At 45.7% G+C, this 17,918-nt stretch overlaps 1 protein-coding gene across 4 annotated transcripts in view; it reads left to right on the top strand.

Annotated features, from left to right (window-relative positions):
• pcdh15b (protocadherin-related 15b) overlaps positions 1–17,918 on the top strand; it is a 1,980,039-nt gene that overhangs the window by 1,947,701 nt on the left and 14,420 nt on the right. For 2 of the 4 annotated variants that reach the window (XM_038773426.1, XM_038773428.1), the window contains 3 exons: positions 13,794–13,815; positions 13,970–14,008; positions 14,203–14,276. In XM_038773426.1, coding sequence (XP_038629354.1) covers positions 13,794–13,815; positions 13,970–14,008; positions 14,203–14,276 — 135 coding nt within the window. The remainder of the gene's footprint in view (positions 1–13,793; positions 13,816–13,969; positions 14,009–14,202; positions 14,277–17,918) is intronic. The other 2 variants (XM_038773427.1, XM_038773429.1) reach the window with 2 other exon arrangements.

Below are 17,918 nucleotides of genomic sequence, written 5' to 3'. Positions count from 1 at the left end.
GATAAATGAGTGCATATCAATGTAAGGTCAGGGAGCATGAAAGTTCTATTTTTTAGGTTTGGGGATAGCACATTAAGGTCACTAAAAGTGATGATACCATGCTAAAGAGCTGGAGTAAGCCATTTTATTTATAATAACATAGTTTCTAGTGAGATGCTTTTACTGTAAACAAGCCCTCCATGAAAAAGGCACAAATTAAAGTGAACATGGACTATAATAAGACAATTGTTTTTGGAAAGTCAGTGTATCTGCAGTTTACCTAATTTTTACATATTCATTTACTGATGAGAGCATTGCTGGCTAGGCCACCATATATTGCTCTTCCCTAGGTACCCTTGAGAAGGAGGTGGTGACTGCGTCCTTGAATCGCTGCAATTCCAGAGGTGTAGGTATACCCACAGTGCTGTTAGGGAGGGAGTTCCAGAATTTTGACCCAGCGACAGTGAAGGAACAGAGATAGATTTCGAAGTCAGGATGGTGAGTGGCTTGGAGGGGCACCTCCAGGTGGTGGTGTTGCCAGGTATCTGCTGTCCTTTCCCTTGGGGATGGTAATGGTCGTGGGTTTGGAAGGTGCTGCCTCAGGTACCTTGGTGAGTTTCTGCAGTGCATCTTATAAATGGTACACATGACTGGCAGCCTCTGATTGCACGAGCTGCAAACAACACAAAACTTAAATTTTATCGATCTGTATGAGAGGATGTGTTTGTGTGTGAGAGAGAGAGGATGAGTGTGTGTTTGTGTGTGGGTGTGAGAGAAAGAGCATGAGTGTGTATGGGAAAGAGAAAGAAAACGTGTGTGTGTGAGAGAGAGAGAGGGGGCGGGGTCTCCCCCACCCGGCGAGGCGGGGGGTCCTGGCGTAGCGGAGTGGCACCAACCACTCCGGCGTCGGGCCTCCCCAAAGGTGCGGAATTCTCCGCACCTTTAGGGGCCAAGCCCTCACATTGAGGGGCTAGGCCCGTGCCGGAGCGGTTGGCACCACGCCAACTGCCGCCCAAACCGGCTCCAGCGGCCTTTGACGCCCGCCGTCCGGTGACAGGGCTGGTTGAAAGGCCTACGCCGGTTCGCGCATGTGCTGGTGCGTCAGCTGCCGCTGACGTCACCACCGGCGCATGCGCGCTGAGGGATTCTCTTCCGCCTCCACCATGGTGGAGTCCGTGGCGGCGGCGGAAGAAAAAGAGTGCCCCCACAGCACTGGCCCGCCCGCCGATCGGTGGGCCCCGATCGCGGGCCTGGCCACCGTGGGGGCACCCCCCCGGGGCCTGATCGCCCCACGCACCCCCAGGACCCCGGGGGCCCGGTCGCACCGACAATCCCACCGCCACCAGAGGTGGTTCAAACCACGGCGGCGGGAGAGGCCTCCCAGCGGCGGGACTTCGGCCCATCGTGGGCCAGAGAATCACCGCAGGGGGCTCGCCGATCTGCGGGTGGTTTTTCCCGCCCCCACCAATTCCCGGGTGGCGGAGAATTTCTGCCACGGCGGGGCGGGATTTTTGGCGGCCCCAGGCGATTCTCCGACCCTGCGAAGGGTCGGAGAATTTCGCCCAGGATGAGTACGTGTGTGTGTATGTGTATGAGAGGGAGAATGGATGAGTATGTGTGTGTGTATGTGTATGAGAGAGAGGATGAGTATGTGTGTGTATGTGTATGAGAGAGAGGATGAGTATGTATGTGTATGAGAGAGAGAGCGAGGATGAGTATGTGTGTGTATGTGTATGAGAGAGAGGATGAGTATGTGTGTGTATGTGTATGAGAGAGAGGATGAGTATGTATGTGTATGAGAGAGAGAGCGAGGATGAGTATGTGTGTGTATGTGTATGAGAGAGAGGATGAGTATGAGAGTGGATGCATATGTGTGTGTGTATGTGTATGAGAGAGAGAGAGGATGAGTAGGAGTGTATGTGTGAGAGGATGTGTATGTCTGTATGAGAGTCCAGCATTCCAGCAGCACTCGTCCTGTTTGAACCAAAGGACTCCTCCCCTTAATAATGCCAAAAAGGTAAGATCCAAGCCCGTTTTTAAGTAAGAGAACTTTTTAATTATAGTAAACATATACATACGGCATGATGACACAGTGGTTACTGTGCTGCTTCACAGCGCCAGGGAACTGGGTTCAATTACCGGCTTGGGTCACTGTCTGTGCGGAGTCTGCACGTTTTCCCCTTGTCTGCGTGTGTTTCCTCCGGGTGCTCTGGGTTCCACCCACAAGCCCCGAAAGACGTGCTTGTTAGGTCAATCGGACATTTTACATTCCCGCTCAGTTTACCCGAACATGCGCTGGAGTGTGGCGACTAGGAGATTTTCACAGTAACTTCATTGCAGTGTTAATTTAAGTCTACATGTGACACTAATAAAGATTATTATAATTATTATTAGATGGAGTAAATTTGGATTCGGTGGAAAAACTAAAAAATTTAAGTGCAAGAAAAAAATAAAGAAAATCTGGAGAAATAAATAGTGGGGTGATCAATTGGTTAGAAGCGCCAATTTGTATATAAAGAATTCACATTCCTAACACCTGTTTAAATTTTTTAAAATTTGTTTCACGGGTTATATATAGAATCACTATTACTGGAATAAAACACTTCTGAATGCATTTGTTTCAGTATTTTAATTGGAAATATATCAAGAACTTGCAGCCGAGGAGTGTACATTACTTTGGCCTGCTCCCGCAAACTAAAGTTTTGAAGGATTCTTCTTCCACTACCAATTCATTTTGGGTAATCAAAATCTCTCAAAATGACCCCCATCCCATTTTCTGACTGCCCATACCGGTCAACAGAACAATTGAAAATGTATGACAGGAATTGCTTTAAAACTGCCCAATTTACACTACTTCATGATTAAAATAAACTTTGAAAGAAGGTTTGCTGGGAGATTCACAGAACTCAGAGTCAGATACCCTCACCATTCGCCATGCCACCAGCATGGCACAAATAGCAAGAGGAGCAGGAGTGGTCCATTTAGTAAAAGTAAAGTTGTCATCATCCCAGATGGCCACAGGCTGCTTTCCCCTTTGAGGGGGAGAACTGACTGGTGGCGATTTAACCTGAGGGTCACCACACCTCAAGCAAGAGGCCAGGTTGAGAAGGTGGGTCCTCAGTCGGTATGGGAATTGAACCCACACTGCTGGCCTTGCTCTGCATCACAGATCAGCTGTCCAACCAACTGAGATAAACCAGTCCATTTAGTACCCTGAGCCTGTTCTACCATTTTATGAGATCATGGCCTGTCTGCAACCCAATTCCATACACTTAGCAATACTCAAAGTTAGCTTTTTATCAGCACAAAGCATGTTGGACAAATACACTATCCGCTCTAATATTTACAGTCAACCTGCAACATAGGAATTCAGAAAGATCACAACCATTGTACTACATGTACGCTGTCAACACTCAGCTCTATCTCCTAGCCACCTCTCGTGACTCTTCCATTGTCTTAATGATAAACGGTTTCCCCAATATCCAGTATTGGATAAGGTGAAACTTCCTCAAATTGAATATTGGGAAGACTGAAGACATTGGATGCGATTTTCTCTTCATGCCTTCCCCAAAACCGGAAATTACAGCCCAAGGTCAATGGACCGTTAAATGGCCTGTCAAATGTTTTGACCTGTCCATAACGATTCTCGTGACCGACGGGACCGGAAAATTTACCCCACTGTCTTCAGTCCCTACCTTAAGCTTTGTTCCCTGGCCACTCATTCCATCACTCTCCCAAGCAAATGTCTGAAGTTAAATCAGACAATCCATAACCAAGGTATTTGTTTTGGCCCACCAGATGAGCTTCTGACCACACATCCATTCTATCACTAAGAATGCCTACTTCTACCTCCCTAACATTGCCCCATTTCTGTCCATGCCTCAGATCTTAAGGCATCAGTTCCTTTATTGCCCCTCTACTTGACTATTCCAATACTGTCTTGTTCTAACGTACCCAAAAGAGGAAATATCAGCTCTACATCTGCTTTGTCAATACATTTTATCATCTTGTATACCTCAATTCGATTTCCTCTCAGATTTATTTTTTGCCTGTATACACAATTTCATCTTTCAATAATTCCATCCCGTTCATGTGCTTCAAGGACTACTGCAGTGCAATTTTCCTCCCACTGTACCGTCGTCTTTCCCAAGAAGTAAGATCAATCCTGAAAATTTAAGGATGGTCATGTTAATCTCCACATGCTCCAGATGGACCATTTGAGCATCCCCAGCGAGGGAGGTTACTAATAACCAGCTATTTCACTTCATCTTGGTGCCTACAGAAATTTCTAGTCATTCAGTTTCTGCTTTTTTACACAGAAACTGGCTCAGATAGTCCAAAATTAAATCTTCACTTTCAGTAACTTTCAGACCTTTTGTCCTTCTTCTCTATATTCATCCTATCCAAACATGTAGGGAGATGGTGGCACAGTGGTATTGTCGCTGGACTAGTAATCCAGAGATGTAGGATAATGATCTGGGTACCCGGGTACGAAACCGGCCACGGCAGGTGATGGAATTTAAACACAATAAGATATCTGGAATTAAAAGTCTAATGATGACCATGAAACGATTGTTCATTGTCGTAGTAACCTATCGGGTTTACTAATGTCATTTAGGCAAGGACATCTGCCATACCATGTGACTTCAGACCCACAACAATGTGGTTGACTCTGAAAATGGCCTACTACAGTGTATAAAAGCCACTCAGTTGTATTCAATCGCTATGAAAACACCAAAAAAGGAATGATACCACCCGACATCGAAGCAGGCACCGGAAACTACAGTGGGAAACTTAACCGATCCCTGCAGGCCCTGTCTTCCTTACTAACAAATGGGGGCTTGTGCCAAAGTTGGGAGAGCTGTCTCACAGTCTAGTTAAGTAACAGCCTGACATAGTCATACTCACATACTCGCAAATTCATACCTTACAGACAATACCCCAAACAACACCATCATCAGTCTTGGGTATGTCCTGTCTCATCGGCAGTATACAATCAGGAGGGAGTTGCCCTGGGAGCCCTCAACATTGACTCTGGGCACCATGAAGTCTCATGAAGGCTTCAGGTTAAACATGGGCAAGCATCAACATCAGCATGATCAGCATCACCATCACCAAGTTGAATACCATTTGGAGGAAGCACTGAGGGTGGCAGGGGTGCAGAATATGCTCTGGTACTACCGTGATGGACTTCAATGTCCACCACGGTAGTACCACCACAGAATGAGCTGGCCGGGTCCTAATGGACATAGCTGCCAGACTGGGACTGCAGCAGTTGGTGAGGGTACGAACAAGAGGGAAAAACATACTTGACCTTATCCTCACCAATCTGCCTGCTGCAGACGCACCTGTCCATGACAGTATTGGTAAGGGCATCATAGTGGTGCAGTGGTTAGCACTGCTGCCTCACGGTGCCGAGGTCCCTGGTTCGATCCCAGCTTTGGGCCACTGTCCGTGTGGAGTTTGCACATTCTCCCGGTGTTTGCATGGGTTTCGCCCCCACAACCCAAAAATGTGCAAGTGAGGTGGATTGGCCATGCTAAATTGCCCCTTAATTGGAAAAAAATTGGGTACTCTAAATTAATTTTTTTTTAAATGACAGTATAGGTAGAAGTTACCACCACACAACCTTTGTGGAGACAAAGACCCATGTTCACATTGAGGATACCCTCCATCGTGTTGTGTGGCACTAGCACCGTGATAAATGGTGACTTCAAACAGATCTAGCAAATCAAGACGCGGCATCCATTAGGTGCTGTGGGTCATCATCAGCAGCAGAATTGTATTTAACCACAATCTGCAACCTCATGGCCCAGCATATCCCCCACTCTACCATCTCCACCAAGCCGGGGATCAACCCTGGTTCAATGAAGAGTGCAGGAGAGCGTGCCAGAAGCAACATCAGACATACCGAAAAACGAGGCATGAGCCAGTGAAGCTACAACACAGGACTACTTGTGTGACAAACAGCATAAGCAGCGGGTAATAAACAGCGCTAAGCAATTCCACAATGAATGCATCAGACCTAAGCTCTGCAGTCCTGCCACATTCCAGCCATAAATGGTGGTGGACAATTAAAAACTTACTGGAGAAGTTGTTCCATAAATATCCCCATCCTCAATGACGGAGGAGCACAGCACACATGTGCAAGAAGACAAGGCTCAGGCATTCGCAATAACCTTCAGCAGCAAGTGCCAAGTGGATGATCCATCTCAGTCTCCTCCAGAGGTCCCAGCATCAAAGATGTCAGTCTTCAGCCAATACAATTCAGTCCACACCTTATCAAGAAACAGCTGAAGGCACTGGATACTGCATAGGTTATAGGCCCTGACAATATTCCGCAATAGTACTGAATACTTGGGTTCCAGAACTTGCTGTGCCCCTAGCCAAGCTGTTCCAGTACAGCTATAACACTGGCATCTACCCAGAAATGTGGAAAATTTCCCAGTGTGTCCTGTACACAAGAAACAGGACAAATCCAACCAGCCAATTACCACCCTGTCAGTCTACTATCCACCATCTGCAAAGTGATGGAAGAAATCATCAACAGTGCTATCAAACAGCACTTACTCAGCAATAACCTGCTCATGGAAGCTTAGTTTGTGTCCCAGCAGGGTCACTCAACTCCTGACCTCATTAGAGCTTTGGTTCAAACGTGGACAAAAGCGCTGAATGCTAGAGGTGAGGTGAGAGTCCCTTGACATCAAGGCAGCATTTGACAAAGTATGGCATAAAGAGCCCTTGCAAAACTGGACTCAATGGGAATTAGGGGGGAACTCTCTGCTGTTTGGTGTCATACCTGCCGCAAAGGATGATGATTGTGGTGATTGTAGGTCAATCACCTCAGCTCCAGGACATCACTGCAGGAGTTCCTCAGAGTAATGTCCTAGGCCCAAAATCTTCAGCTGCTTCATCAATGACCTCCCATCCATCATAAGGTCAGAAGTAGGGATGTTTGCGGATGACTGCACAATGTTCAGCACCATTTGTGACTCCTCAAATAATGAAGTAGTCTATTTCCAAATGCTGCAAGACCTGTAAATACCCAGGCTTTGGCTGACAAGTGGCAAGTTACATTCGCACCAGACAAGTGCCAGGCAATGATCATCTCCTGCAGAGAGGATCTGACCAGCGACCCATAATATTCAATCAACATTCTGGGGCTTACCATTGATCAGAAATTGAACTGGACTAGCCATATTAATACTGTGGCAGGGCAGGTCCACGGCTAGGCATCCTACAGCGAGGAACTCAACTCCTGATCTCCCAAAGCCTGTCCACCATTTACAAGGAACAAGTCAGGAGTGTAATGGAATACTCTCCACTTGCCTGGATGAGTGCAGCTCCAACAACACTCAAGAAGCTCGACACCATCCAGGAAAAAGCAGCCCGCTTGATTACTCCCGCTTCCACATACATTCAAACTCTCCACTATCAGCGAACAGTGGCAGCCGTGTGTACCATCTACAAGGTGCATTGAGGTCACTCACCAAGGTTCCTTAGACAGCACCTTCCAAACCCATGACCGCTACCATCTAGAAGGACAAGAACAGCAGATACCTGGGAACCCCACCACCAGGAGGTCTCCCTTCAAGTTACTCACCACCCTAACTTGGAAATACATTGCTGTCCCTTCACTGTTGCTGGAGCAACATCCTGGAACACTCTCCCTAACAGCACAGTGGGTGCACCTACACTTCAAAGACTGCAGCAGTTCAAGAAGGCAACTCAACACCACTTTCTTCAGGTCATCTAGGGATGGGCAATAAGTACTGCCCTAACCAGCGACGCCCACATCCCATAAATGAATAAAAAAGAACAGTTTGAAATAGGTCACAGCTCACCAGTTATATCCACCACACATAATACCCAATCTCCATTGCCTTTATTCTTAGTCCTCACAAACTGCTTCAGATTTTTTTGGAATATTGTAATCATCCATATCAAATACTTGTTTATAGAGTATTCAAAGTATCTCATATTCATGTCCCAGATTCTTCAGCACAAACGCTTCATCACAAGGAAAAAACAAGGAAGGTTATTCAAGTTGCATGATTTTTCACATGATTTTCTCTTGCACAGAAACAGGCTGATGGTTTAAGTGATTATGATCACTTAGAAAATGAAGATAATTGAGATAGGATCCACAATCAGATATAAATCTAAATTCCTCCATGGTCATTTCGCACCTCTTGGGTTTTGCTTCCATGGAAGCAACAAAGCAGCAGACTGTGCTGGGATTTCACCCCATGGAGAGGGGACAGGAAACTCTGGCGAGGAGCTCAGGGTGGATCTACTAGAGTATGACTAGGGAAGTTCACAAGAAGGTTTGACCAGTACAATTCCTCATAAGGCCTTGCAGTATGCAATCAAGGTAGGAGCGCACACAGGTTCTATTACAGGCCAAGTAGTGGCCACAGAATGCAGTTCTGAGCAGGTAGTCAACTTTTATTTGGGGCAGATACTGTAGATCATACTAATGACTCATCCTCACAATTTGGGAAGGGTTGGTGTGTTCTGCTCTACCATGCTGACACCAGCAGATAGGGGCAACTGGAAGTTTAGTTCCTGTATCTTTTAAGTAGTTACAAATTCCATAAACAATCCAACTTAAACTCCAAGTCATGCAACTCAATTTGTTGATCCCATTGTAATAGCCTGCACTTATTCAAAGTATGTGTCATTATTCATCATTTGCTTTTACCCAGAACATTAAATGATTAGTCAAAGTAATATTTAATGGATGAAATGAAGATGCAACAAGAAACACAATAATGCAAAGCACCTCATAAATTGAGACTCTCCCTTATTGCTCCTTATCAAGCCCCCTACACTTTCATAAGTCATATAACAACAATTACTGAGTTAACTTTATTCAAATACAAAATAAAATGTACCTGGAGGGTTTCAAAGTATGAGTCAGTTTAATTCTTCCCTGCACATAAAGTGAGAGAGTTAGTTTAATGTTCCAACTCCTCCTTAAATCACTACTGTGCATCTTCTCAAGCCCCACAATTTTTGTGTAGTCAAGCCAGTTTTGCAAGGAGCCTTGGTTCACGGTCCTACTGAGAAGCATGAACCATAGTCTGGATGACGGTACCTATGCCCCTCCACCCACCCCCATGACTCCTCATAAACTCCATGCCAACATATGCAACTCCACCCACTCCCTCATACCCTCTATGCCAATCTATGGCACTTCCATAGTTTAGCTGTCTGACAATAACAGCAGCATATTTGGCAAAGCTTTTAAAAAATGAATTGTTAGAACATAGAATTTACAGTGCCGAAGGAGGCCATTCGGCCCATTGAGTCTGCACTGGCCCTTGGAAAGAGCACCCCACTTAAGCCCCGCACCTCCACCCTATCCCCCGAACCCAGTAACCCACCCACCCTTTTTGGACGCTAAGGGCAATTTAGCATGGCCAATCCACCTAACCTGCACATCTTTGGACTGTGGGAGGAAACTGGAGCACCCAGAGGAAACCCATGCAGACACGGGGACAACGTGCAGCCTCCGCACAGACAATGACCCAAGCCGGGAATTGTACCTGGGTCTCTGGTGCTGTGAAGCAACTGTGCTAACCAATATGCTACCGTGCTGCCATGTTAATTGAAAGCTTCCTACTTTGTGAAAGGAAATAGCTATTACTACAGCCGGGTAGAAGTATCAATCATCCAGATTTTTAAAGTTTCAACAGCAGAAACTACAAGCAATTGACACCTCTTTATCTTATAAAAATAAATATTGTGCAATTGAAAAAATAAGTTACAGAGAAAGAGATGCCAATCAAGTAATGTTTTCTGTTGGGTGCAGCTGTGTCAACAGGCTAATGGGTTCTCAACCAAGAATGCACAATGAGACTTTGAGGGTAGGAAGAGTGGCATTGGTCGACATGGTGCGCACGTGGGGCTATGGGGATAGGTGGGGGACATGAGTTGGCATAGATTGGGCATGGTAAATGGGTCTGTGGGCAGGGGATGAGGGGTGAGAGCTGGAGGGATGATTTTGGTTTAATGTTTTACTACGACTGTGACACAGTCCGGAGCACTGGCCTCTTAAATAGCCTGGCTTGACACTTCCAAAATACTTGTGGGGACAGTTGCTCCATCTCCAGTTATCACCACCTTCCCACCACAAATAAAAATCCTACCTTTGCAGGCATTTTCTCCCAAGGTAGGCATGCCAAGCCGGGAGGTTTCCTGACATCTGCTACCCGCCTCAAGAATGAAAATACAGCCAATCACCTTGAAAGTTCTGGCTTTATCCATGATTGCCACTTTGGTTCGCATGATTGGCTGCATTTATGATTCCATATGCATCATCCATTCCCTGTTTCTCCTCCCTATAATCCTACTGTGATCAAATTTAACAGTTTGCATGGTCTTCAATTCAAACCTCTATGCCTCAAAACAATGGGAGCTCTGAGGTTTCCCCGTCCTTTTTTTCCCTCCACGTTTGAGCACCAACATATCACTGCTTCCCAATTTTTCATAACTTGTATTTTACATTTTTCAATCCCAGTGGCAACTTTTCAACCTTTTATCAGAAGAGGGGAGAAAACGATAGAAAGATTGGGGAAAAGGAAACTAAGCACCAGAGCCATCATGGATTGTATAATTCAGTTTTTACATGAAGCATAACCTGCCATAAATGTTTTTTTTTAATGTATTTTATTACAAACATTTATCAAAACAGGTTATAACAAATAAACACCCCGGGAAACATACTTCCCAGCAATCAACTATACAGTTTGGACAAATTTGTGTCCCCTTTTTTTAGACCCGCCTCCCACTCCACAATGAACAGCTCCTCAAACATGGTCACAAATATCCCCCACCTTTTCTCAAACCCTTCTGCCGCTTAACCAAGTCGTACAGATCACCCAACCAAGCCGCTGCTCCCGGTGGCGATACTGACCGCCACTCCAGTAAAATTCACCACCGTGCAAACAGAGAGGCGAAGGCCATACATCGGCCTTCATCCTCTCCATGAGTTCCAGCTTCTCTGAAACCCCAAATATCAGCACCAAAGGGTCCGAGTCCACCTCCTCCTCCACTATCCTGGCTTGGACCGCGAACACTCCCGTCCAGAATCTTCCCAATTTTTCGCAACCCCAAAACATGTGCGCGTGATTTGCTGGCCCCTGCCCACACCTCTCACACCCATCTGCTAACCCCTGGAAGAACCCACTTATTCTCGCCCGAGTCATCTGCACCCAATCCACCACCTTAAACTGTGTCAGACTCATCGTTGCACAAGAGGAGGCCCCGTTTACCCTACGCAGTGCCTCACTCCATACTACCAAATTGAAATCCCCTCCCAACTCCCCATCACATTTCTCCTTGATCTTCACCACCCGCTCTCCTCCCTGCTCCCTCAGCCACTTGTATGTATCCCCAATTCTTCCCTCCCCTTCCATGTCCGCAAACAGCAGTCACTCCAGCAGGGTGTATCCCGGCAACCTCCTCCAGACCTTTTGCGCAAAGTCCCTATCCTGCAGATATCTGAACTCACTGCCCGTCAGCAGCTCTACCCTCTACCTTAGCTCTTCCAGACTGGCAACACCTTCCTCTAAATATTGATCCCTCACCTTCGCCAGCCCCACATCCCTCCACCTCTTGTATATACTATCTATCCCCACCTCCTGGTTCAAACTCATGATTCTCGCACAGCGACGTTAACACCGACATCCTTTCCACCCTAAAATGCCTCCTCAACTGATTCCATATCTTGACGGTAGATTACACCACCGGGCTCCCTGAGTACCTACTCGGAGCCATTGGCAATGAAATGAAATGAAATGAAAATTGCTTATTGTCACAAGTAGGCTTCAAGTGAAGTTACTGTGAAAAGCCCCTAGTCGCCACATTCCGGCGCCTGTTCGGGGGGGGGGGGGGGGGCTGTTACGGGAATCGAACCGTGCTGCTGGCCTGCCTTGGTCTGCTTTCAAAGCCAGCGATTTAGCCCTGTGCTAAATAGCCCCAAACAATGCTGCCATCACTGCCATAAACTTTTAACCTCTACCAGTCCAGTATGATATTGATCCAGTTCTCAGTTCTAAAACCCCAACGATGGATAAAGCAGAATGCTTAATCTTTGGCAAAAAAATATCTTCAGCAAAGGACAAAATGATGTGCATTGCATATTTAAAAAATTCTCATTGTGTATTGAATTCGAATATTAAACCTATTGAGCTGTACTTTTTAACCAATGCAAAGGGTTTTTTAGCCTCTTAGTGTTGAAGGGTTAACATCTGATTGACTAGTTAAACATCAGAGTACAACAATTAAAACATCCTTCAAGTTTTGTGCATTGGTTAGCATAATAAAATTATCTGCTTTAGCCTTGCAAACGAATTAAGTGCATCACTGTTCTGAGATGCCAGATGCAAGATAATATTAAGTAGCCTTTTTGTAAACCTCAAATTATCCCCCTTGATAAATCTACATATTAATTTCTCATTACTTTCACATCAGAGGACAATTGGAGTAATTTGCTTTTGATCATCATACGCTGGCACTGAATTCTAATTTTTAGCCTATGCAGATTGTGACTTTATTCGTGACAACAAATCATCAATCATGCCTTTCTATTCCTCCCCAGTGTACCCAAATGCCGATTTTTTTCCCCCTGAAATACTTTTGCACTATTTGTTCGTCTCTCTTTTAAATATAATTCACACTAGCTAATTACAGAATTCAACTTCAATTGTTGCGATTTATTATTTCCCAAGATGTTGGGTTGCTTTTATTTGATGGAAAGCATCACACACAACGTTGTTCACAAGCTTACAATACTAAGATATTCAGTGTGATGAGAGTTTGTTCTGAGAAAACACTTAGGATTATTGCATAAATTAAATCAGGACTCTTCACTTGTCGGGATAGTCTAAATCATGCTCGCTGTATGTTTACTTGTTATGGTTACCCACTATGAGAATACTTTCAGGGCTTTTAATGTTTTTCTGGATAAAAGGTTGCATTGTACAAACTGGTAATGTCCCCTATAAAACAAGTGCACAGCAGAAAGTACAAATGAATCTGTTTTTTAAAGAAATTCAGGACAAACTAAAGAGCAACTTTTACTTAATCGTACCTTTTGCAATGATTCATACTGACTCTGGATGTCCTGTGGTGCAGTGGAAGCATCCCTCCCTCGAAGCCAGAAGCTCTGGGTTCAAGTCCCACTCCTGGACTTGATGGTCACTGAAGGGATATTCTTAATGTGGCCAAACATATTGATAATCAAACTGGAAATGGCTTATGGCAGGCAATTAGAGTGGAGAGTCTCCTGGCCAGCCACAACCTGCTTAAGGTAATGGCAAACCACTTTGCCAAGCATGGCCATGGACATGAAAGTCCATGATTGCCATTAGGTTATGGTACATGATGAGAGAGAGTGAAAATTAAGATTTTGTCAAGATTCTCTTAAATTAGGTTTTCCTAGTGAAATGTTTAAATAGTATTTAACTTTTACATTTACAGTCAGAAAATAAGTACAGATTTTAAATATTTTGCTGAATGTTTGATGGTTACTAAGCATTTAGTCGTGTAGCTTCAGGGAGGTAGAGCTATTTATGTCAAGTGCATGCTAATGCAATTTACCACACTATTCTCTTAGCTAGAACGAAGGCAAAAATGATTACTATGACAATGTGAAAACTTAATTTTTATATTAGTGATGTTAAAGGTTAAACTGCAACATTAATGCTATTAGTTAATAACTGCAGCACATTATTATCTTTTTAATGGATTCAAATTAAATGTTGATGACATTTTAAAATGTGTTATCTGTACGCAATTCTTTGCAGGAGGGGATATGGACAACAGGAGGTAAGAATCCCCTGTATATTTTTGCTGATGGTTCATCTTCTTGCATGTCTTATTACTTCAGATAACTGATGTTTAAAACTCATCTGAAGGAAATCCAATATTTACCTCTTTTACCACCTCCTCCTCTTCTTTTTTTCTTACAACTCTTTGCCAGCAACAGCAATTACTGAGGCCCTCACTTCTCAGACCTGAGGTACAATAGTCTGTCTTTATGTTCATAATTAATCAAAATCTTCTCATGAGTTAGCAGATCTACGTCTCTGCATTCAGAATATCTATGTTTCCAATTATTTGTTCTTGATTTGCATTTCTGGTGACTGATAACAAAAGACTAATTTGGTCACACATGAACACGAATACTCATTATGGTCCTTATCTGAATGACAGGAACTCTCCATGGAATCAGGCATTGATCCTGGTCAGGACTACTATGCACAAGATTACTACAATTATGAGCCTGGGTAAGCTCTTCTGTGTGAAGCTTTTCACAATTTTTAACAGCATATCAAGTTTATCTTTTCAGAACCCTACCAAGAGAGGTTAGTAAGAGAACATCTAATGCTCTGAATATATAATGTGTGTAGGTCAAGGCTCTACAAATCATTACCAATTGTTTAAAATTAAGCAGTCATTTATTATCATAGGTGACAGGCAGCGGAATGTCTGGTGGGCTGTTAAGGCACCCATTTTGTCTGCCGTTTTAAATTTTCAGGCAGGCCTTTAAATCGGGCCCCATCACTCTCGTTGAAAGTGAAGATTTAACACTTGTTGTCCAAGTCACACATTCAGAACAGACTGGGTTGACAGCCTCCATTAAAAAAGCCATGAATTGCACAACTGTGATATCATCACACGTGTAGATGTATAATATAGTAATATTTTTTGCCTTGACATATCAGTAAAATATTTTGGGGCCTGACACTGGTGCAGAGGGAATTTCTATTCCAAGGAAGGCAGGTGGAGTGCAGTGCAAAGGGGTAGGAGATACTCAAACTCAGCACAAGGCAGGTATAATGATAGCTTCTGGGTGCAATGATGATGTTTACCCTGAGTGTGATATCCAGAACAAGGGCTCATAGTCTCAGGTTATGGGGTAGGCCAGTGTTTTTCAAACTTTTTTTCCCAGGACCCACTTTTGGTAACCAGCCGACCTTCGCGACACCCGCCGACCGACCTTCGTGACACATGCCATGTTCGCTTACCTTTTCATGCGAAAAGCCTGTTTTGTACTCATGATCTGACTTGAATCAGGTTCAAAGGAGGAGAGGGTAATGTGTATATACTTCAGCCAGTTCCTTTGTGCAGTTTTAATCTTCATGAAAACGGAAAATCCAATTACACATGTAGGTCATCGTGAGGGGCAATAGTGACAAAATGCATGTTTTACTCAGCACTGGATACTCCTGTGAGATGGTACACCAAAATGCTGACAGCCTCGAGGGCTTTTGGCACATTTACAATGTGGTATTATAGATCATCTACAGTAGCGTAGTCTAATTTGGAGTCAGCTCTAAGTTAATAACTGACTCTGCGGACTCAACCTGAAAAAGGAATTTATCACCACTTCTCTTTCAAATTCTGAAACTTCTCGCATTTGCCAGTGCTTCCCTGCATTTAGCACACATGGGCTTTGCTTCCTTATTTGCATTGTCACGAATAACAAAACCACACCTCAAGGAATCATCTTTATACTTCTTTGTTCCGAGTTAAGTTTCTTTTTTCAGGGCCGTTAGCCACATGCCCTGGAGGTCTAACATTACCACTGCTCTGCACTGCCCTGGACTCTCCTGTGCAGCTCACCCAACAGATTCGGTTGTGAGATCCTGTCCAATAGGTAAACTATCTATTCGAGTCTCTGGTCATCTCTTACTTTTAAGAAAACCATTGATCTTCACAGTTCACTTGCCTTGTTTTCCAGTAGCTGAAAAATCAAGGCAGCTCTGCACCGTGCTTTGGTGTGAAAGGAAGTACCTGTACTGAGCTTCACATCAATTCCACTTGCAGGGTACGTGACCTGCTCTCTGCTGCTGCTTCTGGCCAGAAGACGCCACACAGCCTAATATATCTCCATTTAAAAGGCAGCAGCATCCGCAGTTCTCGATGTCAAAGCCGGTAATGGCTGTTGGCCACTTCTCCCATGAACAAAACCACCGCGGGAATGGCAACACCGTTTGCTCCGCAACTCTCCTGACACACACCTGGACCCGCAGGTGGGTCGCGGCCCTGACTCCAAAAAAACCTGGGGTAAGCCATTGAGGACTGAAATGAGGAGAAACCTCTTCAGTCAGAGGGTGATGAACATGTGGAATTTTCTACCACAGAATAATCTGAAACACAAGTCACTGAATAAATTTAAGAAGGAAATAAATAGAGTTTGACTCCAAAGATGTCAAGGGGTATGGAAAGAGTGCAGGTGTATGGCGTTGAGATAGAGTATCATATTGAATAGTGGAGCAGGCTCAAAGTGCTCCGATGTTTCTGTTTCTATGCACCAGCCTAATACTATAGTCCAGAGGCTGTAAACGTTTTCAGATCCAGGCCTCATATGAATAGTACCAAATATTTTGAATATTATCAAAAATATGAATATTACTGACAAGGTGCTTCATTGCAGTTTGGCACTTTGAGATTTTTGTGTGTTGCTTTTGCATCCCTCAAAGCAACAATAGCATTAACACTCTCACTCCTCTGGATCCCCTGGCTCATCTCCTCCCAACATCCCGGGCGCAATTCTCCGACCCCACGCCGGGTGGGAGAATCGCGGGAGTGCCGGGCGATTCCCGCCACGCCGCCCTGGCACCCGCACACGATTCTCCCCCCCCCCCCCCCCCCAAAGCGGCGTGCCACATTTCACGACAGGCCGCTCGGAGAATCGCCGCTCGCCATTTCTAACGGTCGAGCAGCGATTCTCCGGCCCGGATGCGCCGAGCGTCCTGCCCAATCTGACGGGTTCACGGCGGCGCCAACCACACCTGGTCGCTGCCGGCGTGAACAGCGCGTGAATGCTGCGTGTGCGGCCTGTGGGTGGAGGAAGGATCGAACACCAGGGGGCGCTTAGTAGCGGTCAGGCCCGCGATCGGTGCCCACCGATCTGGGGCCGGCGCCTCTAAAGGACGCACTCTTTTCCTCCACCGCCCCGCAAGATCAATCCTCCATGTCTTGCGGGGCGCCCGCGGGGAGGACGGCAACCGTGCATGTGCGGGTTGGCGCTGGCCAACTTGCGCATACGCGGGTGACGTCAGGTACGCGCTGCCGGCCGCGTAATTTACGCGGCGCTGCTTTGACGCGGCACCAAGGCCCGGCACGCGTAATTGACGCGGCGCCGCTCCTCGCCCCCTGGGGGTGGGAGAATAGGGGGCGAGGAGCGGCCTCCGACGCCGGAGTGAAACACTCCAGTTTTCATTCCGGTGTCGGCACAGTCGCCCGATGGGAGAATTTCGCCCCCCAACTCCTCCGGCTCCATTCAACCCACTCTCATCGTGGCTTTCTCACCGCCAGTCAGCCCTCTGGCAGCACTCCCAGTTCCTCTGCTTGGTGCACACTCCCCTCTCCAGATGTTGTACCGCCATCAACCGCTGCTCCCCGCGTTCTTCCAGCAAAACTATGTTCCTCTCCACCCAGCCTCCTCAGTACAGTCAGAATCAACACCACTAGATGGAGGGGAAAAGCCTGCCCACCAAGTGTTGTTTCTGACATAAGCAGAAGTGAGGAGCTGGAGAAGAGAGGTGTCGGGGCTATGGGAGTGGGGAACAGGGGTTCTGAGGGTGCAGGGGAAGTAGAGGTACTGGGGTCAGGGTGCTGGAGAAGTCTGGTGACTGGGCGAGGTGCTGAAGTGAAGCTGAAATTAAGACATATATAAAACTACAGTGCCACCATTAGATAAGAGTTCCAAAGAATCAAGAAATACCAAATTGTTCCACAGGTGAGCACAGGCCTCAAGGAGTGTGTCTTCAGCTCATGCCATCTAAAGTTGACGCGACTTAGCTGACAGTGTGCCATGCCAATAGACATCTCCAATTGCTATGCCATTTGATCCATGCTGCAGCCGAGATAGCAGGGTCCCACAGCAGCCTACAACCAAGCTATTGTACTTCTTCTTTAAT

Source organism: Scyliorhinus canicula, chromosome 16 (genome assembly GCF_902713615.1).
Source record: "Scyliorhinus canicula chromosome 16, sScyCan1.1, whole genome shotgun sequence".
Taxonomy (NCBI): Eukaryota; Metazoa; Chordata; class Chondrichthyes; order Carcharhiniformes; family Scyliorhinidae; genus Scyliorhinus; species Scyliorhinus canicula.
This window is presented reverse-complemented; position numbering and strand designations above follow the sequence as displayed.